General features: G+C 37.7%; 1 protein-coding gene across 1 annotated transcript; it reads right to left on the bottom strand.

The window, feature by feature from the left end:
• Nucleotides 1-1,861: 1,861 nt before the first annotated feature.
• Nucleotides 1,862-27,181, bottom strand: SEC22B (SEC22 homolog B, vesicle trafficking protein). The gene is made up of 5 exons (XM_054565060.1): nucleotides 26,972-27,181; nucleotides 17,774-17,883; nucleotides 14,659-14,819; nucleotides 12,534-12,680; nucleotides 1,862-6,109 (listed from the first exon to the last, which is right to left on the bottom strand). Exons 1-5 carry the CDS (start codon nucleotides 27,044-27,046, stop codon nucleotides 5,955-5,957), a joined length of 648 nt encoding a protein of 215 aa, XP_054421035.1. The 5' UTR covers nucleotides 27,047-27,181; the 3' UTR covers nucleotides 1,862-5,954.
• Between the last annotated feature and the right edge of the window lie 587 nt (nucleotides 27,182-27,768).

Below are 27,768 nucleotides of genomic sequence, written 5' to 3'. Positions count from 1 at the left end.
AAATGCTTATGTTGTGACTTCTTTTTAATGTGGCTCTTTCCTTTCCTGTTCCCTTATTATGCCTATGTCATTTTATTCCATTCTGTTTTCTTCTTTCATTCAAATTATGTGTATACCCATGACTTACTTACAGAATAGCCCAGTTCCAGAAAACTTGCACATAAATTTTTTAAAGTCAGTATATTCATTCTGCAAATATTGCCGAGTCCCTCTGACGTCAGCCATTGCACACAGAGCGCCACGGAGACAAACAAGCACACAATGACTGCTACTTTAACTTGGTGAGCTCTAGGCTAGAAATGTAAACAGGTTGCTATGGGAGGATGAAACCATTTCTCCCAGGTTGGTGGGAAGGACAGGAGACTGTTAGAAAGGCTTTGCAAAGGAGACATCAGAGCTGGGTCTTTGAAAGATAAGCAGAACTTTAGATTCTTTTAAATCAAAAGAGGAAAGGATAGGGGGTTGGTTTACAAGCAAGATGGTCTGGAGAGAAGGTACTAGTGAGTCAAGGCACACGGCAAAGTGCCTGACCCACAGAGACCAGGTAGCGTGGTGGGCAGTGGCGGCTGAGTCCGAAATGGCACAAAGCAGTCTGACCGTGGAAGGCGGACTGTGGGGTGCGTGATCTTTTATTCTATAGGAAACAGGGGTGTGATGAACTCTTAAAAAAACTTTCTGGCACTAACACGGTAGTACTGGGTTGAAAAAGGGACTGGGTAAGGAGAGTAGTAAGGGCACTGCAACAGTCCAAGTTAATGAGAGCTTGAATCTAAGGCCGAGGGAAGGGAAGTGGTGTGTCAGTGGTTATTAAAAACACATTTCGGCTAACAGTTGAGAGGTGGAAGGCAAAATCAGGAGTCAAACGCTGTTCATGACTTGTAGCTCACGTGAAGGGATGGCAGGTGAGGCCTAGAAACTGAAATACAGCTGGAAGCACAAGTTAGGTTTTACCTTTGTGGGCTGAAATGTAGGTAATGTTTTAGATGCAATTACATATTATGGACTATTCAAACAGATATCCAATCAGCAGCAAAAAATTGAGGTCTGGACCCCATGGGGTCAAGTTTGAGGATAGACAGGTGTGCTTCAGGGCTATCAGTAATAAAAGCCATAGCCGAAGCCCTAAATACAGAAAGCGAACTAGTGAAGTTTGTTAAATGCTCGACGTTTGAAATTTTTCATAAAGGGATTCCTCAAAGCAGGGGCATATCTGCATTAATTAATAAGAGAACACGGTATATTATAAAAGCAATAAAAGGGAAGATAAATTAAGGTTTAAAAATAAAGAGTACATGTAACAGTTGGTTTTGAAGCTCTTGCCTACAAAGTTGGAAGTATTACATTAACTCCTCAGTAAAAATGGCATCTAGGAAAATGAAGGAAAACAGAAAGGGATGAAAAGAAGTGAGGGAAAGAGAGATTGGGCAAAAGGACTAGGAAGGGAAGGGTTACTTTTAAAAATCATTTTGCTACATTTTAAAGGGAGCAGATGTAGAAAAATGTTAAATTAACATTGAGACCAATAAAAACGTCAAACCAAGGTTGAGAAAGGGCAAATAAGAACTCACGAGCAAAAACAAAAAAAGAACCAAACAAAAAACATTAAAAAATGACAAAAATCACAGGAGAATCACAGGAGAAATGACAAAAAAAAAATTAAAGAAAATGGAGTAAAATGAAATTGTTAAAAAAAAATCTTTCCCCCCAAAAAACACATAAAATAACTTGACAGGACAAAGTGAAATGCCAAGCGGTTAAGACGAACATGTCTGCATGATTATCCAGGAGTAGGAAACAGAATTACTAAGTGTACTGGGTAGGTGACTAGCGGTTCTGGAATGGAACTTAAGTATTTAAATTTGCTGTGACCTTGGGCAAGCAGGGAAAATGGTTATGAGGACTGTAATAATATGTGCAACATGTCTAATATGCAGTGCTCAGTAAATGAAGGTTATAGAAGAAAAAAATTGAATGTTGTTGACTAGTACACGAAAGTCAAATTTCCAAGTTTTTCTAATCTAAAACATGGATTCGGTTACAGCACTTGAAACAAACTTTATTACAACTGAGTGATTACACTTCTCTAGTTTTATACTGTTGCATCAGCCTTCACTGTAATAAGGAAGGAGTTGAGACTCATTTGCCCATTCTATCTCAAACTGTGTAACATGCTACATATTTTCTTTAGAGACCTTTACAGTACAAGCTACTTGGTCCAATAAGCTTATTTGCAATTATTGTAGTAACATCTATATACCTATGGCACTTTACACCTTTTTGCTGAGCTGTTTGAAGACAAGCAGGGGAGGGTTCAATAGTTTTGCTAAATACATTAACCAAAAAGCCTTAATTGCGTGGCCACCAACATTCAAGCCTTTGATCATATAAACTCCCAATAAGATGGGAAATCATGAGATGTTTTCTTATACATGTAGTATTAAACATTGCGTGTGCAGAAATAATTATCTATTTGTCTTAACTTACTTTTGCTAGACTTCCTACTGATAAAAGTAGAAAAAATTTAAGATCCTTAACCATGATTTTGTGGAACTGAGACCCAAATGTTTTTCTGTATAACCAGCTCCCTAAAATGCACTACACGAAAATATTGATAGAATTTTTTTTTTTTGTACACCATCTTTCAGGAGTGCATCTCATCCACAAAGTTAATTCAAACTACAGAATTCTTCCAATTCACCAGAGCTGGACAGATTCCAAGGCTTTTGGGTACTTACCTTTGAGTTCCACATTCTACAATCTGGGGTTTTTAACTGGAGGATTACTGGGTTATGAGCAGGCTTTATGGAGTTCTTGAATTCTCTGACATAGTAAGAGATATTCAGTACACATGTACATATGAATGTTTTTCTCGGGTAAAGGCACATACCTTTTATCAGATTTTCAAAGTCCTTTCAAAAAGCTTAAGAATCAGTTTGACATTTAAATGAACAGATGTACAATCTGCCAAATATTGCTGTATTTTAACATTGGTGAGATTTCTTAATTTAATAAGCATCTTGGGAAGTTCAGTGTTGTAACCAGAAAAACTGCTTATAAGAGTAGTTCTCCCTAGTAATTCACATGATGCTCAACCCACTGCGACCTGACTTCTGTCCCCATTCTCTGGAATTACTTCTGTCTGTATGATGAAGTTCTAATTGCTCAATTCAAAATATTCTTTGGTCCTTATCTGGCCACTTGGTGGTGGTGTATAATGGAGAAAGCAGACTCTGGAGCCAAACTGTTCAAATCACAGCTCCGACCACTTGCTAGCTCAGCAACTTTGAGCAAATTAACTCTCTGTGCCTCAGAGTAGTATCCTTTGTAAAAAGTTCCTTCACTCACATTGTGTGAACCTTACTTCAATGTAAAAATTAAATTAGCTCCCAGTAAATAAAGCATTATGTATGTTATTATATGGTACCTGGGGTAACTCCTTTCTTGAAAGTCATTTGAAGCCTGTCTCCTATGTCTCATTTTACCTCTGATGGCTCCATAGTTTCACTTTCCTACTTCTAGGCTTATCCCTCTCTAATACTAACTTTTACACTATGGCCAGAATTTGAAACTATAAATCTGATGTCATCTCTTGCCCGTGACATTAGTGGTAGTCTATGCTCCTTAGCATAGTAGACAATCCCTTATGACAGTGGACCTGTCTAGTTCTTCTTCCTGTCTCCATTGTCCACACTTATCCTACTAGGACCGTTGAACCAGCCTTATTCTTTTAACTCATGAGTTTGTATAAGCCTTTGCCTCTATCTAGACTATCCCATTCTCCTCTTCTTACCACACTCCACAAAGTAAATTAGGTGTCTTTCCTCAATGTGCCCCTAGTAACCCTGTACACTACACTGTTTGGTTACTGGTACATTTCATCTGGTCAGATCTTTCCTTCCCACCACTTCCAATAAAGAACAGGAGAGGGAACAACATTATGACAGTCTTGTTCTTTTTTTTACCATCGTAATCTTAAACATTTTTTATAACTCCTTTGTTTGTCATTCTATAACCCCTCTTCTCATTTTTTAAATTAACCCACTGAGTTTACATAGAAATATACCTAGAAAGTTATAAGTACATAAATAATCTAGATAACAAAACTTCACACTGCAGGGAACATTCTAGAAGTATTTATTTCACTGCTGACCACTTGGTTACAGCATGCAACTCTCAACAACGAGCTGCCACTCTCCACCCCTACAGAAGCACCAAATGCTTTGGTACCACTACTTAGCTTTTCAGACTTTCAAAGGCTTTTATTACCAACATCGTTACTTAGGGACAAGCCTTTCAAGGACTTAAAAGAACTTATTTTCTATTAAAAAAAAAAAGTAACTTCATATTTCGTGCACAAAATGCCAATTGGCAGATTTCAGTCCAAAATGGGAAGAAAAAAATTTTTTATCTAGTTCTGGAAATTACCAGGAATAAAATAAGCATTTCTCCTTGCCTTGTTACAAGGAAATAGAATTTTTTCTTTATCAGTAATCAGGACAGTAGCTTTGATGACCCCATAGTTATAAAATTACTTACTGGTTAAAGTTCTTTCCAAAGATGTTAAGAAGTAAGAAGTTGGCTCGTTTTCCTCTACAATTTAAAGAAGTATTTGCAGTATTTGTAGGAGTTATAGGTTACACTGCAGATCCTTGTGACAATATTGAAAAGGCCTACTCTCCCGTTTAAAAAATTCTATCTCAGAAGGTAAAAGGAAATCCCCATTATCCCTGAGCAAAAAAAGGGAAAAATCATAGGTACTTTTATTTGTTAATAAAAGCCACTATAAATGAGTTACGTAGCTGTAGATGAATCTCAGAGAATTTATATAAACTGAAGCAGGTGTGAGGTGCTCTCAGAGACTTTTTCGGATAAATATATTTAGTAGTTTGGGTAGTCACTCCGCAAAAACTTAAATTTAATTAACTACACAGCTGGACACTTTCCATTTTTAAATTTGAGACTGTCCTGACAGGACGCTTATGGGACATGAAACTATTGGGCACAGAAGAATTTTAAAAAATGCTAACAAAGTGTGGCAAGAGGAAAAGACAGTGGGAAAACTGTAGCAGAGAAAGTGAGAAAGGGGCAGGATAAAGCTGTAGTTATGAGCTGGGCCGTTCTCATTAAGTCAGGAGCCTCGGGCTATATGTATGCTATGCTCACTCCTATTAATATAAAACTGGACGCTGAAAAATAAATTTAAGAATGTCCCAAACAATTTAAGTCTTGTAAGGAATAAATGACAGAAAACATTTTAGCTTCTTAATCAAGGAGTGCTATAATATTGATTTCAAGGCATCCTATTATAATTCGTTTAACCATAAAGCAATTGTGCAATAAGCAAAATACAAAAGGAAGATACACCAAAGGTTAACTTGCTACAGGGGCCAACAGACAGGATCTTTGCAGCACAGCAATTAACCTTCACATACTGGAGTCTTATTTAAAAGGCCATCAAAAAACTCAGATTACTGAAAATCACAAATGTCACCAACAAAAGGAATGTTGATTAGATAGAATCAAAAACCTTTCCAAAGGACTGCCTTCTCTGAAGGAATTTCCAACTGCTGCTGGCACAGGTTGGTTCAGTTAAATCTCACTGATGGCTCCGTTCGAGAATGAGAATGCCCCAGTCAGTGCTGTTTTAAAAATGTAAAACAACTGGGAGAGAAAAAAACAAAACAATCTACTGTTCCCTAACATATACATATATATATGTATATATATATGGCTTAGCACCCAGAGAAAGCCTCTGCCCCCAAAAGAGACTTTCTACAGAGGGTTAAGCTTTATTAAATGAGGTGTAATCTTTCCTTTTCAGGATATGCCTTTTCTTGCAAGGTCCTTAGAAGTTCCACTTGGATTCTAATATGCATCTCTGTGAGCTCAGCTTCCTGAAAACATACACCTGTCGGGTTCTAGGTTCTCCGTTGTCAGTGAACGGAGTCACTACTTCACAGCCACCAGAATCGCACATAGACTATTAGCATGATGAAGAACACAGCTACTGCTGCAAGTTTGGCATAAGTGGACCGCATGTTCAAGTACTTCGCATCCTGGCGGTATTTCTTGGACAGACTGGACAAATTGTTAGCCTTTGAATCCAATGCTGTCAAAGGAGAATAAAAAGGAAAACATTAGTGTGTGGAAGTATTTTATCAAATGTATTAAGACATAAAAATAACCAAAATGAGTGACACTATACCAAACAACCACAAAGCTTAAATTATCATTTTTATTTTAAGGGTAAGGTTACATGCACTGATTAACTCATGATCCTAAAGCGATGAAAAAATCTACAATGAATTTTATTTTTTAATTATACTTTATTGCTTATGCCATAAGACTTATCCCAATTTTCCCACCTTTGCTCTTCTCCATCCAGCACCCCCACTGCCTCACGCAATCCCCACACCATTGTTCATGTCCATGGCTCATGCACCTGTGTTCTTTGGCCGCTCCATTTCCTATTGTGTACTTTACATCCCCATGGCTATTCTGTAAATACCTATTTGTACTTCAAAATCCCCTCACTTCTTCACCCATTTCCCACACTCCCTTTCCATCTGGCAACCATCAACACGCTCTCCATATACATGATTCTGTCTCTGTTCTTCTTGTTTGCTTAGTTTGTTTTTAGATTCAATTGTTGATAGGTATGTACTTATTGCCATTTCATTGTTCATAGTTTTGAACTTCTGTTTTCTTAAATAAGTCCCTTTAACATTTCATATAATAATGGTTTGGTGAAGATGAACTCCTTTAGTTTTTTCTTGTCTGGGAAGCTCTTTATCTGCTCTTTTGATTCTAAATGATATCTTTGCTGGGTAAAGTAATCTTGTCTGTAGGTCCCTGCTTTTCATGACTTTGAATATTTCTTGCCAGTCCCTTCTAGCCTGCAAAGTTTCTTTCGAGAAATCCGCTGACAGTCTCATGAGAACAACTCCGTAGGTACCTGACTTTTTCTGGCTTTTCTCCTGCCGCTTTTACGATTCTCTCTTTATCTTTAACCTCTGGCATTTTAATTATGATGTGTCTTGAAGTAGGTCTCTTTGAATTCTTCTTGTTTGGAACTCTCTCTGCTTCCTGGACTTGCATGCCTATTTCCTTCACCACATCAGGGAAGTTTTCTTTCATTATTTTTTCAAATAGATTTCCAATTTCTTGCTCTTTCTCTTCTCCTTCTAGCACACCTATGACGAGAATGTTGGAATGCCTGAAGTTGTCCCAGAGGCTGCTTATGCTATCCTCGTTTTTTTGGAATCTTTTTCCTTCTTGTTGTTCTGATTGGTTGTTTTTTGCTTCCCTATGTTCCACATCACTGAGTTGATTCTCGGCTTCATCCACTCTACTGTTGTTTCCCTGTAAACTGTTCTTTATTTCAATTAGTGTGTCCTTTGTTTCTGACTGGATCTTTTTTATGCAGTTGAGGTCCTCGTTAAGTTCCTTGAGCATCCTTATAACCAGTGTTTTAAACTCTGCATCTAATAGATTTCTTGTCTCCATTTTATTTAGCTCTTGTTTTGGAGTTGTGATCTGCTCTTTCATTTGGGTCATGTTTGTCTTCTCGTTTTGGTAGACTCCCTGTGGGGTCCAGTGGCACAGCCTCACCTATCACCCAAGCTGGGTACTCAAGGAATGCCCTTCATGTGGGCTGAGTACACCCTCCTCTTGTAGTTGAGCCCTGGTTGCTGTTGCAGGCCAATGGGAGGGATTTACCCAGGCCAGTCGGTTGTAAGGATCAGCTGTGACTATTGACCACCCACCTCTGCCCTCCTTGGAGGATCAGCTTTGCAGGGGCTGGATGATGGTGCCCTAATGTGATCTGTACCTGCCCACTGGGTACACAGGCTCTGAGTTTTCCCAGATGGTGCAGAGCAAGGTCAGCCCCATATATGTTTTGCCCAGGCCACTTTGACTGAACTATAAAGCAATATGAGATGGCTGTTACTTGTGCTGGGCTTGGAGATTCCCAGGGGAAGCCAAGCTGTGAATCTAGGCTGGCTGCTGCTAGTGTTGTGTCTGAGGCCACTTAGCTAGAGGTACAGGGGCTGGGAGCTCACTGAGTCCAGCTGTTACTTGTTTGAAAGGATTTAGGAAGTTACAAATCATAAGCCAACACCAGCCATTCATATGGAAAAGTTAGGTTAACAGCTGTAAGCTGGGTGGGATGGAGCCTCAAGGGATCTCCACGGTGGCGCAGTACAGTGTTAGGCACATTGATGAAGTCTGCCCACCTTTCTGTCTTAAAACAAAGCTGTCTCCCCAGCTCTCATCTTGATGTCAAACACTTCAGTTCCTCCCTGTGTGCCACTGGTGCCTTTCAAGCTGCTACCCCAGTGCTGGAGCTCAGAGGGAAGGAGTCTGAGTAAGTTTGTATGTGGGTTCTTTAAGAGGAACTGCTTGGGACTGTAGAAGTTTCTTCCACCAACTCAACCCCCACTGGTCATGAGTCATGAGTCAGCCAGAAGTCATGGAGATTTATCTTCCTGGCACTGGAACCCTGGGCTGGCAGCCCTGGTGTAGGGCTGGGACTCCTTACTCCCGAGATACTCCTCCCAAATTTGTATCTACCACACATGGATGTGGGGCCAGCCTGTTTCATGTCTCCACCCTTCCTACTGGTCTGGATGAATGTGGTTTTTTTAATTCCATAGTTGTCAAGACTTCCATTCAACTCAATTTCTGCCACTTCTGAGTGATGGCTGTTCTACATTTTAGTTGTAATTTTGAATTATCAGGTCAAATTATGTTCAAATTCTTGAGGCTGTACAGTGACGTGGTCAGGAGTGCAGACTCGTGCCTCTGACTCTTTGGTTCAAATTTCAGATGCACCAGCCATGTGACGTTGGTCAACTCAGCCTCTCTAAAGACCCAGATTCTTCATCATCTATTCAATATATAATGGGGGTAACAGAAACCTACCACAGGAGTATAGGGGCATGAGAATGCCTGTAAAGTGAGCACAATACCTGCATATGGTAAACATTTGAAATGTTGGCTGACCTAAGCATCTCCATAATCTTTCAATGGTCTAAATCATATTTTCTCATATTTTGAAAAACAATAATCTATGTAAAATGGGACTCATGTACTCAGAAAATTTAATCAACCAGACACTGGTTGAGTGTTAAGCTTTATTTCAATGGTGAATGCCAAATTTCTAAGATTCTCTAGCAATTGCATTAAACAGACATAAGAAAGTTGTATTGTACTTAAAGTACAATAACAGGTGCTAGAAAACTACTACTATCTACTAAATCAAGCTTTTTAGACTCTTTTGCAACATTTATTTTTCCTACAAGGACATTTTTCATGTCATTATCTTCTTATAATTGTAAACTGAGCACTTAGAGAAATAGCCAGATAGACACAAGCTAAGCTGGCCTAAAATATACAGCAATTTTAAAAAAAACAAACTCTCAGTCTGACATAAATGGATTTTGATTAAATGTTTCACTCCCTTAAATTTTTAAAACACTGTTTTGCAATCTGAATTTGCTCGTTCTCCCTTGGAGAATGCTTTTGGAATATCTGCAGTTGCCTCACGAGACTGGTGTTGGTTGGGAAATGTGGTATTACTTAATAACACAGGCATCACAGCTACGTTTAGATTTGAACCAGCCTATAAGAAAAAAACCTAGTCATGTTAAAAAAAAGTTATAGGCTGGGAAATAACCATGGCAATGCTGTAAGGAATCTTTCTAACCAGTCCACTAGAGTGTATAACCTATTTTACAGAGGTTTTTAACTACTGTGTTTATTGTTGTATCATCAATAACTGGGACAGGGTCTGGCATATAGTTAGCTACTCAAAAATATTTGCTACGTGAATCTAAATCTACTGAGAATAACTGGCTTGGGAACAAACATATGAAATATGAAATAAATAATAAGTAAGAGAATTGCTTTACATAGGAACATTTAGAAGCACATGATAGCATAAAGACAAAGCTACTGCTTGGAAATGTCATTTGCCAAGTATGTGAAGGCAGTATGTGAAGTGCTAGAGGATACAATGATTGTCAAACACGTTATTTTGACCCCTGTATTTGTGGGATCTAAAGTGTAGTAGGGTGACACCTTGAAATGAACCCCATGGCTTAAAAGAAACAGGTAAATTTAGGCAGTAAAAAGGGTATAAATTGATCTTGCTGAAGGAACCCATAAGAACTATTCTTGGGTCTTAAATGCAAAGTATACTAATTATACAACTTTAAAAATTAAAGAAGCAAGCATAAAAGATGGGTTCTTATTATGAAGAAGCTCAGAGAACAAAATATTTTTTTGAGGGAAGCTAATCTTTTCACTGTCCTTCAAATATGCTCTGTTCCGATATGCTTTTTTCTTCCTCTTAAAATACCACTCTTCACTCCTTCCTGATTTATCAAATTTCAAGAAATCTTCCCTGCTTACTTCACGTTTATCTACTTCCTCCTACATTTTTATAGTTCTCATTGTCCATATGTCTATTTAAAACTATCATATGTTGAAGATGGACAACAAGTCTGTGGCCAATGAACTCTGCCAGGCATGAGCGGGGTGACCTTTAGTAAGTACTCAACTTTCTGAGTCTCTGCTGCTTTATCTGTAAAACTGGTTTGATACCACCCACCCCACCTGGGATTACTGTAAAGAATCAATAAGATATATGTAGTCCCCTTACCATACTGCCTGGCACAAAGTGTTCAATTGATGTTTGTTTCCTTATACCATCTATAAATTACTCTGTGGCAATGTTTCTTATTTTCCCAACCAAATGAAGTTACTTTAGGGTATAAATGTATTTCTTTTTCTTTTAAGGTTTTATTTATTTATTTTTAGAGAGAGGGGAAGGGAGGGAGAAAAAGGGTGGAGAGAAACATCCATCGGTTGCCTCTCGCATGCAACCCAACTTGGGACCTACCCCACAACCCAGGCATGTGCTCTGATGAGGACATCAAGCCGGCAACCTTTGGCTTTGCAGAATGAAGCCCAGCCAACTGAGTCACTCTGGCCAGGGCTTAAATGTAAATACTTCTTTTTTAATTAGCCTATCAGCTTTAGAGCAAGGCCCTAGGAGAGAATTCCTTATATTTTTGATAAACTAACCAATATAGTATATATTTTGAATTTTTAAAACATTCCTGTGCAGGTCTACTTTATCCCAGGTGGAAACTGTAAGTCTGTTATGATGAAAATATACACAGACTCACTCAAAATTTGATGCTTAAAGAGTGTGAAGCTAGCTATACACTGGGACAACTGCTCACTACTAACATAAAGGTTAAAATTTGCAGTATGTAATAAAACTTATCATGAATGTGTAGCAAGGTTAAATTCAAAAAATATTCATTAAGATATCTATTTGTGATCAATACTATGAGGCATAAAATATATGAAATAGACATGAAACATAAGCACTGCCTTTAAAGAGTACATGTTCACATTAAACACTTCAGTTAACATTTAAACACTTAAGTAATGTTTAAACATTAAATATATACACTTATTAAACTTAAATATATACACTTATGTATTATATATATTTAAATTTCAGGCAAATTAGGTAAACAGGAACATACACACATTTATATACAAACATCCCATCATATGCTTAAAAAAACATGTATGTAACTAAATGCTTTAAAGAGTTTAATGTGATGTGGGCTATAAGGATCAGAAAAGGCTTCTGCATAGAGAAAGTTCTTGCCTTGGCCAGCTAGCTCAGCTGGTTAGAGCATTATCCTGATACACTAAGGTGGCAGGTTCAACCCCCAGTCATGGCACATGTAAGACCCAACCAATGACTGCATAAATAAGTGGAACAATAGATTGATATCTCATGTCTCCCACCCACCCTCCTTTTCTTCTCCCTCTAAAAAAAATCAATTAAAAAAAAAAGAGAGAGAGAAGCAGTTCAGTTCTTATCAAGATCTTTAAAAACAGGTCCAGGATGACCAGAATGAGTCAGAATGTTTGTGAACCAGGAAAGAGGGCAGCTTGTAATCTCCTTATCTTCCATTATAGAGAACACAGTGTTTTGTGCATTGTCAAGTACTCAGTAATAATAACTGACTGAATGAAAAGGAAGTTGAGACCAGACTACATATTATCTTGCAGTAAGGTTTTAAAGTTTTTCAACAGAGGAATGCCTCGATGAAAATGGCATTTCATAACATCTGTTCTGGCAGCAATAGAGTTGCCCGAAGCGCCTACTCAGGAAACTACTACAATCGACAATTTCCTCTCATTCTTCTTTTCATTTCCCTTAACTTATGGAGGTGTTCCTGTAAATACTTAATTTTGTAAATATCTTAGACACAGTAATTACTTCTGATATGGGATAAGACCCTTACACAGTTCCAACTCAGCAAAAACTGATCATCTTAAGAAAAACATATTGGAAGCTTATAATGTAATCTATTTCTGAGAGATGAATTCTTAACAGCGCTCAATAGAATCTGACAGCGTAAAAGGTACCCCAATATAAGCTCTCCTTGCCTATGGAACGAGAACCCCCTCTTCATAAGGCCCGTCCTGCTTTTGGGTACCTGACAGTGCTTCTCCCCGTTGTAACACTTCTTCAATGTTGGCCACCATAAGCCTCTGCACATCTTGCAATTCAGTGTTGATGGAGCCTAGGTTTCTCCGAGCACGGCTGTCGATGTAGAGCTTCTTGGTTTTCTGAATGTAGGTCTCTAGAACGATGAAGAAAAATGACCATTAAGGACTTCTTTCTTGTCCACCAAAGTACTGAAGCAGGGAATAGGGAGTTCTGAGTTCAGTCCTAGGTTGCAACTGTCTGTAGTTAAACCAAGCATTTGAATGAGTATCAAAGTTTGAGTTTTCATGTCTTCATTTATAAAATGTAAAGATATAATTAGATGACCATTCAGAAGAAATGTCCTTTGCACAACTTTGAATTAGAAGCATCTGCTCTCAGGATCTTTAGAGAAATGAAGACCCACTACAGTAAGCCTTTCCTGAAAGCAGAAATTTTCAAACTGCATTCCAAGCACCCTAAGGGTTTCATTACTTAACTCAACCCCCTCCCTGAAAAGGATGCTGGCAACCACCTAGCATTTCTACAGGCTAACATGGCAAAAGAGTCACTCTATCATTAACAAGTTGAAAAAAATTATCTTAAAAGTATTTTCTTTACATTCTCAATTTCACTCTATTCATAAACTTCAGGTAAAGCAAACGTGTTACAGAGTTTCTCAAATAACCACTATAAAACTGCAGTCTCATTCATGTTTAGCCCATGTCTATATTTCTCAGAATTGTAAGAATGACATTATTATTAATTATATTCTCAACATTTGGAAAAAATCTTAAGCTGTGTGTGCGAGGTGCCTTTCATTTGCCTCTTTGGGTCTCCCCTCCACCCTTCAGCACCTGCTTTGCCTTGGGAAGCTGACCTACATAGACTATATCAACGGGTTCCTTGTCCCATAGTTCCCAGTCAGGTTTAGCCCAAGGGGGAGCCCCTAGAGTAGGAAAGAAGAGAGAACAGTGGCATCAGGGTATTTATTCCTCTAGCTCCTCCCTGAGGAGCTGGCACTATCCCTCCACCAAAAGTTACAGCTCAAGTTGGCCTTCTTGATAAATTTTCTCCTTCCCCAATCCGGAAACTGCTCCTTCCCCTCATCCCTTCAGGCCTAGGGATGGCAATGACTGCTGTCCAGTACCTTGCAGTTCACCTGTAATCCATTCATGTCTTTGCATATAAACCTTTAACCTAATTTGAGTGTATCAACTATGTCCTGTGTGACCTTGACAATAGCAGTCTTAATTTTTTCTTGGGTTTACTGGATCGTTATTATCTACAAAAGTAAAATTTGAAAAACCAGACATTAAAAAATTAGAACTTGGAGTTTGGAGGTAAAAAAAAACTGGACTATTTTGCTAAATTTTATTTATTTCTAAAAAGCAAGATGATCTTATCTAGAAAACCTGAAACACTTCAGAATGTCAGAGACAGTAAAAACCAACTTCTTTTTTTTTAAACTAAAATGTCAGTGATGCAGTCTGAGCATACTTGCTCTCATTTCCTCTACTTGCTGTCCTTAGGGCATCCCCTTTGACCTACTGCCATCAGATACTTTAAGAGGCCTGAGCAGTGATGAGTCTGTAACTCTTCTGTAAGTACCAACACCTCTGGTCACTCCTTCTGCATGTGGTAAATGGTATCCACCCATGGCATCTATCTTCTAGTGCTTTTCTTTAAAATTAGAGAATCTTATTTTTCTAAAAAAAACAAAACACCATGCTTTCTGATTTTCAAATTCTGAACTCTGTAAAATGAGCCTTACTGTGAGTGTGTGAGTGTGTGCATGTGTCTGTGGGTGTGGGAAAGGACTCAGCTATTGTATGCCAATCAGGTATATCTTTAGGCACAGTTCTTGGGCCTAATGAAGAATCGAACCAAATAACTGAAAAGGGCAAAGGGCAACAAGTTCTATGGGGAAAAGATCAGAAGAGCAGAAAAAATTATTTACAAGAAGAAAGCCCCATTCATTCAAAAGAACAAAAAGAAGTGGAATGGAAGAGGCAGAATCCAAACCTTCTGTAAGTAAACATCAGTTAAATTATGTGAAAATTATAGCAGCATAACAAAGGGCTTTTTCCATATCCTTTGCTCCCTTGATACAAAGGCGAGGAGCAAAAACTTACCAAACTCAATAAAGCAATAGGGTCTAGACACAGTGGGCACCTTCTTTCCATACTGTTCATCAAACTCTGAGTGCAAATCTTCTAGGTAGGCAAAAGCCAACTTCTTAGGGAAGGTAGCTTCACACAAAACCAAATAACACACCCCTTGCTCAATAATGTAGCTGGAGGAACAAAAAAGCAAGAAAAGTTTTTTGTAGAGTAACAATACGTCTAACGATTTGAAGCAGACTCTCAGCGCCACACAAACTTTTAAAAATATCCTAACCTAAGCCCTTTGAGGCTAACTAAATCAGAAAGCCAATTTCAAACCACAAATCCTTGGAATCAGAAAGCAAACAGATTTCTATTATTAGAAGTATATTGCAAAAGGAGTATTTAGGCATGTTTATTATAATTATCCATTCATTACATAATTCTTCAAATAATATATCCTAATATCTAAGACTTTTTTCTTGACAACATGAAGTTGTCACTATATCCATCCTTCGATTGCATATGGAAACTAGTACACACAGTTTTAAACTCCTTCCAGCTATAAGGAAAGCAGTGAAACTAAAAAATTGTGTGGATACTTAAAAGCTAGAAGTTAATGCCACAATATTACTGGGTGCAGAAAATAACGACCTCAGGACTAATAATATTCCTTGGTATCTTGGATAGGAGTACTCTGCATCAACTGGAAACTCCCCAGTAACAGACCTGACTTCCTCTTGTGAGAGTAAGCGGTGAGCTTCTTGACCTTCTGGAAGGGGCCATGAGATTACATACCTGACATATTCTTGGAAAAAAGTTAGGCAGCTCAGTGATTTTCAAATGTCTTTTTAGTCATTGTATTCTTTATTTTAGCAAAAATTATATTCAGAAAACCAATATGTACAGTAAATAAAATAAATTCTTTACTTCAAGCAGGAGTCTAAGGGCCTAAAGTATTACACATACCCCCACTCCTGAGGCATGCGAGGATCCACAAAGGAGTGTTTATAGTCTATTATGTGATCTCTCAGGCCCCCTGATGATGATGATGATACTACTGCTGTCCTATGTCTTACTTGGGCACCTGAATTAACTGGTCTCCTTGCCATCAGTCTAGACCATCTTATAACCTAAACCATCAGTTTTATTCCTAAAAAATGAAAAGAATCATATTACCCTACTTAAAAACCCTAGGGGTTCCCCAATACCTATAAAAGAAAATCATATTCCTTGGTATACTATTCATAGCCTTCCGAAACAAATGTAGACCACATTGCATCATATATCCTAATACACTATATGACATGCTGTTCTCCAACAAGCTAGGTTCATTTCCATCCTTGTGGACTTACATAGTATTATTCTAACTGTAATACTTTTTCTGAAAATTAACAAGGAGGAAACTTTGTTAATTTTCCTTAGTACCCTGCTCAAATATTTACTAACAACATAACCTTGAAAAATTCACATATACTTCTCCAGGCCTCAGTTTCCTCTATAAAATAGGGAAAGTAATCACCGTTTTGATTATATATGGAGGGAATCCATGTATATCTTTTAAGTAAAAATGAGCAAATAAGCATACAAAACCAACAAAAAGCCCTGGCCTATTGGTGGAGAAAATAGTGGATGATAAGTTTCATAAAGTATTAATTTGTGTCGTATATAAAACATTTTCCATAAATCTAATTTTTAACATCAAAAATTTGGAAAGAAACAAGGGAAGAAAACGTTAATTTTCATATGCTCAATTCTACTATAATTTTTTCTATGAATTTCTCTATATTCTCCCTCTATCCCCTTTCCTCAAACTTACTCCCTGTAAATGGAAATTTATTGCTTTGTTCTCTCTGTTCCCAAAGCAGGTCATTTACATCCCGAAGAAAGCACCTCTTGCCTTATAGTTGTTTGCATATGCATCTCTGCTAATAAGATGATAAGCTCATTAAAAGCTATGGACATTAAAGGCAGGACTTAATATGTGATCTGGCAAATAAATCTTTAAGAAATAGCTTTTTGATGGAAATAAAAGATGAGATGAGTATAATGGTCCTAAAGGAACAAAGCAAAAGAAAACCTCTTTTCAATTTTATAAGAATTTTCCTAGATTTTTTGTTTCTTTTGTTCCTAACCTATGGTAGAGATAAAGGCACTATATATACTTAAGTGCCTGTAACTTTTTGATGTTAATGAGATTTATAAAAAATGTTTCATATATGACACAAATTTATACCTTATGAAACTTAATATCCACTACTTTCTTAACCAATAGGCCAGGGATTTTTGTTTTGGTTTTTTATGCTTATTTGCTTATCTTTGATGGGTAAAGGTTTGTTTTTTTTCCCCTTTAAGTTGGATACAGAAGGTTGCTACCAGGTCTGTTACCTTGGTATCTGAGTTCTTAAAATAGCAAGATACTTCATCTAATGTTTTTATATTTTTCTCTGCTCTTCTTGTCCTTTCTTTTCTTTAATGCTTCCTGTTTGTTTTGTTACCTTCAAACTTCATATGTATTAAACATTTAATACCAATTATTTGTGGATAATTTGAAATCCAGTAAAGTACCTTTGATCCCTCCTTCTATATGCATTATCTATAACCACTAATTGGGATGCTGTTAAATTATTTTTTATAATTTTCTTTTTTTTCTAAGTAATAACTAACACCTAAGACCATTCTCTATGTGCCAGGCAAACTATTAAAAGATGTACATGGATTCCCTCCATGCATAATCAAAACTATGATTACTTTCCCTATTTTATAGAGGAAACTGAGGCCTAGAGAAGTACATGTGAATTTTTCAAGGTTATGCTGTTAGTAAATGTTTGAGCAGACTATTAAATTACATGTGTCTGGCTCTATGAATCTCCTAAAGCAAAAAGCTATCTACTACTGCATTGCACAATAGGTACAGCATTCACCAGACACAGGTTAACTGGTTAAATTATTATGTTTAAGTTGAATAAACAAACCAAAATTTCAATTTTACAGAATTAGAGCCAGGGAAGTTGCTTCCATGAAGAGACTATACTTTTAAAATTATCTTTACTTTTAAATAATTGTTACCATTCTTATCAGGTGTTACTTACATTTACTGTATTTCATCTTTAAATGATCACAAAGAAATCAGGGTTATACTCACTGAAAAGTCATGGTGCCAGCTTCCAAGGTACATCTGGTAGGGGACTGCTCATTCAGCTTTCGAAAGAGTTGCTTAGCCTGACTCTGGTACTTTTGAAGATCTCGGACAGACTGCAAGAAGACGCTTTCATGTAAGAATTTTCTACACACACACTCAAAAAACGATAAATTAGTGAGAAGCATCAAGTTATGAGGACACTATGGGAATAAGGTCCTTCATTTACAGGTTAGTAAGATTCATTTTAACAAAGAAATAAACAAACAGGCCTAGTTTTAAAGTAAAAAGGAAATCAAACTCCTAGTTTTCAAGAAAATCACACTAGTTACTTGCTAAGAAGCAAAAGTGTACTTTTCAACTATATGTAAGGCACTCTTAACTTTCTTTTGGTTGTTATTGTGCTTTTAAAAAATAACCTCTTTTTAAATTTTTCAATTACAGTTTACATTCAGTATTATTCTGTGTTAGTTTCAGATGTATAGCATAGTGATTAGACAATCATGTACCTCACAGAGTGGCCCTCTCAACGTTTCAAGTACCCACCAGGCCGCATATGTAGTTATTACAACATTACTGACTAGTTTCCCTGTGCTGTAGTTTTCATCTCTAAGGTACTCTAAGCTTTCAGTCCGGTGTTCTTTCCACTATTAGGCCAGTGCCTCCTCCTAACCCATTTCTCTCGCATAATTACTGGCACGGAACTGCACTTGTTCTGCATTCGGGAAAACGCTGGGAACAACAAACTGGTAAGTTTCATTTTTATGCTGGAATGTCAAGCAAAATCTTCCACAGTGTTACAGTATTGAGCATTTCAGCAGAAGTAAATGCGTGCACCAATGACTACAAGTTCTTACGAACACTGTAACTGCAACTAAGTAAAAATGAACAACAGTAAAGACAAAGATTGGAAAGTCAAATGTCCTTTTACTGAATAAATATGTGGTCCCCGTCTGGATAGCAAAAGTCTGAGAAAGAAGGGATATATGCATAAAAAAATGAAAATAATATTTAGATGCTAGAATTACAGGTAATATTTCCCTGAACAATTTCTAAGTGATTTTACAATTTTGTTTTGTTTTTAAGAGGGGAAAAGTCTATTGGGGAAAGAGCAGTGTCACCAAATGAGAAAAATCATCCTTCACTAACTTACAAGATCCAAAGGGAGAAGAATGGGAACCAACTATGCATTACTTATTCACTTACCTACTGGGGGAAAACTTCGGCCACATGATGGGAAGGAATTATTTTATTTTAGGATTATATATTTTGGTTTCAAAGATGGAATACAGTCTCACCTTGACAGATATTTAATAACTACATGTTTAAATAGAAAAGTGTTTCTACAAGGTCTGCCCCCAGTCTGGATCTGAGGTCTAATATTGAAAAAGTACAAAATGAAATCTTAAAATTCTAGATAGTAAGCTGCTGAGCTGAGAGTAAACACAAGGAAGCAATAAAAAATTTTAAGTGGCAGATAAGCAATGCACAAGTATAGATATATTTAAAATGGTGAATTGGAAACGCAAATCAAAACCACAATGAGATACCACCTCACACCTATCAGAATGGCTAATATCAAAAAGGTAAGAAATAACAAGTATTGAGGAGGATAGAGAAAAGGGAACCTTCATTCACTGTTGGTGGGAACGAAAATTGGTACAGCTACTATGAAAACAATATGGGGGTTCCTCAAAAAATTAAAAATAGAACTCTTGCCCTGGCTGGCTGAGTGGCTCAGCTGGTTGGAGCACGGTCCCATACACCAAAAGGTTACGGGTTTAATTCCTGGCCCGGGGACATGCCTAGGTTGCGGGTTTGATCCCCAGTTGTTGGGACACCTATGGGAGGCAGCCAACTGATGTTTATCTCCTGCTTCAATGTTCCTCTTCCCCCCTCACTCTCTCCCTTCTCCCTTACCCTCTCTCTAAAATCAATAAACATGTCCTCAGAGAGGATTTAAAAAAAAAAAAAAAAAGAACTATCATAAGATCTAGCAATCCCACTTCTGGGTAGTTACTCAAAGAAAATGAAAACAGTAGATGCACTTTGCCTCCTTGCACAACTGAAGGAAGGACAACAAATTTAAAAACAAAAAATAACCAGAACTGTCAGAAAATCGAATTGTATGGAAGTCCAACAACCAAGGAGCTAAAGAAGAAACATTCATCCAGACCGGTAGGAGGGGTGGAGACAGGCAGCCGGGGCAGAAAGGACATGTGGCAAAGCTGTGGCTGAAGGACCAGGAGGGCGAGGTGGCAACTGGAGGTCTGGGTGCTCTCACATTTGAGTGCAGATAAACCGGGAGGAACAGCTGGGGAGTGAGACAGATCCCACAACCCAGGGCTCCAGCGTAGGAAAAGCAAGCCTCAAACCCTCTATCTGTAGAAAACTGTGGGGGTTGTGGCAGTGGAAGCAGCTCCCAGCCTCACAGGAGAGTTCATTGGAAAGACTCACAGGGTCCTAGAACATACACAAACCCGCCCACCTGGGAATCAGCACCAGAAGGGCCCAATTTGTTTGTGGGTAGTAGGGGAAGTGGCTGAAAAGCCAGCCAAGAACCAAGCAAGCGGCATTGTTCCCTCTCGGACCCCACTCCCATATACACCATCACAACACAACAACCTGGGTCGCCCCACCCTGGTGAATAGCTAAGGCTCAGCCCCTTCCAACGTAACAGGCGCACTGAGACAAAGAAATATGGCCCAAATGAAAGAATGGTTGATCCAAAAAGAGAACTAAGCGATGAACAGACAGCTAATCTATCAGATGCACAGTTCAAAACACTGGTAATCAGGATGCTCAGAGAATTGGTTGAGTATGGTTCACAAAATGGAGGAAAAAGTGACGACTATGCAAAGTGAAATAAAGAAAAATATACAGGGAACCAACAGTAAAGGGAAAGAAACCTGGACTCAAATCAATTATTTGGAACAGAAGTAAGAGATAAACAGTCAACCAGAACAGAATGAAGAAAACAAGAATTCAAAAAAAAAAGGAGAGGCTTAGGAACCTCTGGGACAACTTTTAACATTCTAACATCCGAATCACAGGGGTGCCAGAAGGAGAAGAGGAAGAGTAAGAAATTGAAAACTTATTTGAAAAACTAATGAAGAAGAACTTCCCCAATCTGGCCAAGGAAATAGACTTCCAGGAGATCCAGGAAACTCAGACATTCCCAAAGACGTTGGACCCAAGGAAGCACACACCAAGGCACATCAGAATTACATTATCAAAAATTAAAGATAAGGAGAGAATCCTAAAAGCAGCAAGAGAAAAGGAGACAGTTACCTACAAAGGAGTTCCCATGAGCCTATCAGCTAATTTCTCAAAAGAAACCTTGCAGGCAAGAAGGGGCTGGCAAGAAGTTTTCAAAGTCAGGAAAAGCAAGGACCTACATCCAAGATTACTCTACTCAGCAAAGCTGTCATTTAGAATGAAAAGGCAGATAAAGTGCTTCCCAGATAAGGTCTAATTAAAGGAGTTCATCATCACCAAGCCCTTATTATATGAAATGTTAAATGGACTTATCTAAGAAAAAGAAGATCAAAACTATGAACAATAAAATGACGACAAACTCAAAACTATCAACAACTGAACCTAAAAAAACAAAAAACAAAAAACAAAACAACAGCAAAAAAAGCCTGAGCAAACCACTAAAACAGAAACAGAATCACAGAAATGGAGATCAGAAGGGCAGGGGAGGAGGGAGAATGGGGAAAAGGTACAGGGAATAAAAAGCATAAATGGCAGGTACAACATAGACAGAGGGAGGTTAATAATAGCACAGGAAATGGAGAAGCCAAAGAATTTATATGTATAACCCATGGACATGAACTAAGGGGGGTGGGAAATGCTGGTGGGAGAGGGGGTACAGAGTGGAAGGAAATAAAGAGGAGGAAAAAAAATGGGACAACTGCAATAGCGTAATCAATACATATTTAAAAATAAAGAAACAGTAATTTGAAAAGATATATGCACCCTTAACATTCATTGCAGCATTATTTACATAGCCAAGATATGAAAACAACCTAAGTGCCCATTAACGGATGAACAACAGATGAAGAAGATGGAGTATATATACACAATGGAATACTATTCAGCCATTAAGAAAACGGAACCTTACCATTTGCAACACCATGGATGAACCTTGAGGGCATTACACTAAGGGAAACAAGTCAGAGAAAGAGAAATATCATATGACCTCACTTGTATGTGAAATCTAAAAAACAAAACAAAGAAACAAGCTCATAGATGTGGAGAACAGATTGGTGGTTGCCAGAGGGAAGGGGAGTGGGGGGTAAAAATGGTTGAAAGGGATCAAAAGGTACAAACTTCCTTTTACAAAATTACAAAATAAGTAAGTCATGGGGATCTAATGTATAGCACAGTGACTAATATTAATAAAATACTAATAGTAATGCATATTATTTTTCAAATATGCATAATTGCATTATTTGAAAGTTTCTAAGAGAGTGAATTTTAAATGTCATTACTAGAAAAAAATTATATGTATGGTGATGTATATAGATAGATTTATTGTGGTGACCATTTCACAGTATATACAAATATTGAATCATTATGTTGTATACGTGAAAGGAATGTAATTTTATAGGTCATTTATACCCCACTAAAAAATAAAATAAATAAAAATAAAACAGTAACCTGAAAATTTAAATATGAACAAAGAAGTAAAGAAGCATGAGGTGAACCAGGAGAATTAGGTAGAGACCATTAGAACTATCACTTTGTATAGTTATCTAGTTTAGCACTGTTCTTATGGCAATGATTTGTTACAGTGCTGTGTTCACTTCAGAAATAGTTTTTCATCAACATGATATATATATGTACCTGTGTATATATGTGTATGTACAGTTTCATATATTAATACTTTAAAATAATTAATATTATATATTACCATTAAATGATATTGCATGTATATGTATATATTTTATATATTTTCATTTATATATATATATATATTTGTTTGTTTTGCCATGACTGGTAAGCTAGTAGAGGAGAGTGTATATATGACATGTTTTGAACTAGGGCACAATATTCTATGTTCCTAAATTTGAATGGCACTTGCTAATTTGTTTGCTTTCCCCGCCTTTAAGTAGCATTGAAAAGAATTCTGACCCCACAACCAAAGGAATATAAAGCTGAATGCTACTGAAGTGCCAAGAAATAATATCAATGTAAATTAATGATTCTCAACCTTGGCTTCACACTAGAATCACCTGGAGATCTTAAAAAACAAACAAACAAAAAAACTACCCGTGCACAATCTCTGCCCCCAACCAAATTAAATCTGCATCTTGCACATGGAACTCCAACATTGCTGTTTTTTAAATATCCACAACCGCAAATGTTAAGTTTTTTTGACAGGTAAATGCAGGTGAGCACCTTAAAGTTTACTTTATATTTGAGAATTCATACTTGTTCAAGGAGTTGGGTCCAAAAAAGGAAAGGGGATAGCATTTGAACCCAAGCAGTCTAACTCTGGAGCTCCTGCTCCTAAGCATGCTCTACCACCCCTTCAATTAAAACTGTTTCAGTGATAGCAGATCAACTTCCTAGATGTCTCACCATTTACTATGAAATTGAATTCAGTTGAAATGCTCAAGAAACCACATGGCAGCTAGTACCTAGACCTCGCAATATAATCACTGCTTTACAAATAAATCCTAAATTCGCTTTCAAGTCACAGAGGGCCCACAGTCAGCCAGTCTACATAAAAATAGATTAGATATCCTAATTCTGTTTCCTACTTCATCTAGAACAGATTTAAACCTGTACTCGCTGTAATGGAAAGATATCTGTTAGTACTCCGATAATGAAGAGGATGTGAATGTTTGGACAAATTCTGTAACTAATCTGAGGTCATCCAGCAGCATATTTAGGATTTGGTTCTGTATATAATAAAAAAAATACAAGATAGTAATTTGCCACACAACTGCAGTATTTTTTATTGCTGTCACTAGGACTGCAGAACAACTAGTTGTATCAATCCCACCTCTTGCCTTTGCAAGAATGTTTAGCTAAACTCTTATCATTATTAAATTCCTGGTGAACTCAACTGGTCAAAGGCCAGAAGCACCAGAACCAACCATTGTCCTCTAAAAGCAATTACAGTAAGGTGATTAATCAAAATTCGTTTAACTATAAACAGACTATCTGCTTTCCTGTTGCCCACTAGGTCTTCAAGTCCACAGAGCTACGGCAAAATGAAAGAGAGGAGAATATGATCCATTTTGAGGTAGAACAGGAAGGTAGGTGAAGAAACTGCAAACATCTGAAAAGGAGAAACATAGGATGGAAGAAAGAAAATAGATTACCAGTTACAGAATCTAGGTTCAAAGAGAAAAATTCATCTCTCTACCTTCACTAGGCCCACATTTCTAGTTAAGCACAGAGGAAACAGTACATAAGATACTCTGCCTATATCATTTTTTAATTTTACTCTCTATTGTGTTATCACAATATCTGAATACCATTCAAATGCAGTAATAAGGAAGCTTGTACAGGGATTAGCACCTAGTAACTACCTCAAACATGGTTTCTAATTTATCAATGTTAATAATTGAAAAGGTACATTGAACTATTTGGCCTGGACAATTAAGGTACTTACTATAAAACCATTTGGTCGAGATATCCATTTCTTAAAAAGGTATTTCAGGATTCCTAAGATGTAGATACATTATTAAAAAGCCTTAGAACAAGCCAGTAAAATGTAGCAGTTAAATACTAAGGCTCTGGTCCAGAGTCAGACAGATATTGATTAAAAACCAGGGGTTCTCAACCAAGGTTGATCTTGCCCCACCCCCACCCAACATGTGGCGATGTCCAGAAATACTTTTGGTTGGCACAACTGAAGGGAGGGTGGAGATAAAGCTACTGGCATCTAAGGTGTAGAGACCAGGGATGCTGTAGACATCCTACAACGCACAGGACAGTTTCCCACAACAAAGAATTCTCCACCCAGAAATGTCAACAGTGCCAAAGTTAAGAAAGCTTGATAAAAAATTCCACTGTGCTACTTATAAGCTGTGTGACTTTACTCAAGAGACCTATCCTCTCTAAGCCTCAGAGCTTTCTTATCTATAAATTGGGATAATAACAGTACCTACTGGTATGAAAATTGAATGACATCGTTCACTTAACAGGCTCAGCACAGAGCATTCTATAAACATTCTGTTTACTACTGTAATAGTAAAAATTAGTGTACAATTGATGTTTTTGCAGATATTAAAAGTTTAGGACTTTCTCACTCAAAGTCAACATTTCTAAAAGGAAATCACCATGGAATTACAATCACAAAAGATTATTTTTGTGTTAAGTTTCTTTCCTTGTCAATTGAACACAGCAACCCATCTTGGTAAACCAATATCTAATTTGGAAAATTAAGAAATACACAATAATAGGTCAACTTTTCAATAAAGTATAAAGGCAGAGAGTAAAGGCCCAATAATATTAAGTTGACTCCAAATCCATTTTGTATTCTTTGCCCACACTGAAATTCAATACAAGAATTGGAAAACTGACCATATTTCCCCCATTTTGGGAAAATTATTTCTCAGTCAAATGACATATTCTTTAAGAAAACATTTCCCCACACCATCCTGCTTGTTCAAATCATGTTCCATTCTGAAGTTTCACTCCCTCCTTCTGCAGAGTGATCCTAGAAAATCTAAACAAATTGGAAAAGAGAAAAATATTTCATAATTTAAAATTCAGGGCATGTTCCTTTTTTCACATTTTATATCAGTGTTTAAAACTTGTTTTGTTGGATGAATAGAAAACATTTCACTTGGCATGACATGCAATTTCAAAATCTGTATCACTATTATTCTAAAAGTGAAAGTAAACATACTTCTGTGTCACACCTACAAAAGATATATAACCAAAGAAAAGCCTTCCTTATTACTACACATTATGGTCAGTTTAGATGTCATTTCTTCTGAAATTTTCCTTATCTCCCTAAATCAACTTGGATACCACAGCTTTTCCATGTTCAACCACAGAACCTTCTTCCTCTTCTATAGCTGTTACACAGCATTATAATTGTTAGTTATCTGGCTTTTCTACTAAACTCTAAGGCCCATGAAAGTACGGACTATGTCCGCTAACCCCCTGCATTAGCACCATGCTTGGCACATTTGATGTGCTCAATAAGCTTTTCTTTTCATGAATATATGAGTGAAAAATCCAAGAAAAGATATGGGCAAAATAATTTCTTCTACAACTCATCGTTGTTTCTTTTTTATTTAAGGCCTTGAGGTTTTGGGGGTTTTATCCCCCTAAAACTACTTAGGTTGTAGTATAAAATTGATTGCTTTAAATACATTATAAAATTCAATTCTCAGCCTCGCTTCTTCAGGACCTCCCAACCTTGCTCCAGAAACTTGTCTCACACCAGAAATTTCCCTTGTGAGTCTGAGGCACAAAGGAGCTCCCTTCAAGATGTCTGGAGGTGTTGTTTTTTTAAATAAATTCAATACACTTTTGAGCACCTACCAGCATAAAGCTGCTGTTGTAAATGCTATGGGAAACACAAAGATTATTAAGATCTGTCGTTTACCTGCTGGGAAACTCTATTAAGACAAAGGAAAATAGTAAGATAAAGGTATAAAGTATAACAGGAATGTTAGACAGGAGTTATAATTCCAACAGTAAGAATTCATCGAAGGAGGTGGCACTGGGCATAACCTTGAAAGACGGTACTGCACTGGACTTCAAACAGGTGCCTATATGTGGCAATATTACCTCATGCACTTTGAAAAAATGTCAGCAAGCTAGGTCAAGGATCAGGTGCTCGAGTTGAAGAATTTAGGAGCTGATTTAACCCAGGACCTGTCAGTCAACCTTATCAGCAAAAATTTAGAAATCCTGGATTTTAACAAAGTCCCTGAAGAGAGAGAGAACACTAGGCGATCACAATCAGCCGAACCTATCCATTCTCCAGAGTGGTATTTGTTTGTTGGTTTTAAGAGAAACAGGTAACACAAAAATCTACCGCCGCCTTCAGAACAGATTTCTTCAGACAGGTAATCTCTCCAAAGTCAAAAGATAAAAGAGCATTTCAGAAGGGACGGGAGTGCCTGGGAAGTCACAAGGGTCTCCCCCACGTCCTAAGAAGGAATCGGGTGCTGAGAGCACAACATTCCGCCAAGTACTTGGTGTGGCGGAGATCTAGGAGCTCACCTGTTCGTCCTCCTGTATCGAGGCGGCCAGCGGGAGCCCGTCCGCCACTCGGGCGATCATCGTGAGCAACAACATCTTCACAGGTTACAGGGACCCGGCACTGGCCCGCAGGGTTGACTTCTTCCGTCGCTACTACAGTTCTATCTCTACGTTAGTGCCCCAAGATCCAGCTCCTTACGTCTCCACTTCCCGCTGAGGTGGCCGGAAACAAGCTCCAGAGCTTTCCACTACCGGTCCCCAGAATTGGCTTCCTACCGAGAATCACAACTACGGGAACTCTCGTTCCGCAAACTCTCCTTCCACCTTCAGAAACTTCCAAGACCCTGCTTACTTTTCTGGATTTCGGCTTCTAATAAGCCTTGACCCTTGAAGGGATGTGGCACACAAACTGAATCAGAATTTTCTAGTTCTTAAAACTTTATGTTTGGGGAGGGGGCTGGGAAGGAGGGTGGAAGTAAATGGGTACTTAGATAAAGGATGTGTAACAAACAATACAAAACAAAATCAGGCTACATATTTTCTTTTTTTTTTTTCCTTCATTTTATTGATTTGAGAGAGAGAGAGAGAGGGGAGAGAGAGTGAAAGGGAAAGAAAGAGAGAGAAACATGCATCTGTTCCAGTTATCCACGCACCCACTGGGTGACTTTTCTATGTATCCTGACACTGAACCTTCACCTATCTGACATACGCTCCACCCGACTGAGCTACCCAGCCAAGGCTTACATATTTTCATGTTTAATTTTTTAATTTTCTATATGATATATTCTATACATAATATTTTATATATTCATATATTT

The sequence above is a fragment of the Pteronotus mesoamericanus genome, unplaced genomic scaffold (genome assembly GCF_021234165.1).
Source record: "Pteronotus mesoamericanus isolate MK-2021 breed Mesoamerican mustached bat unplaced genomic scaffold, CSHL_Meso_final scaffold_99, whole genome shotgun sequence".
Taxonomy (NCBI): domain Eukaryota; kingdom Metazoa; phylum Chordata; class Mammalia; order Chiroptera; family Mormoopidae; genus Pteronotus; species Pteronotus mesoamericanus.
The sequence above is the reverse complement of the archived record's forward strand: the minus strand, read 5'-3'. Positions and strand labels throughout refer to the sequence as shown.

Coding starts and splice junctions, on each gene's coding strand:
- SEC22B (XM_054565060.1), bottom strand. CDS start 27,046: ATGTTGTTGCTCACGATGATCGCCCGAGTGGCGGACGGGCTCCCGCTG. Junction 14,820..17,773: donor GCTGGCACCATGACTTTTCA/GTGAGTATAACC, acceptor TTGTTCCTCCAG/CTACATTATTGAGCAAGGGG. Junction 12,681..14,658: donor CTATTGCTTTATTGAGTTTG/GTAAGTTTTTGC, acceptor TCATCGTTCTAG/AGACCTACATTCAGAAAACC.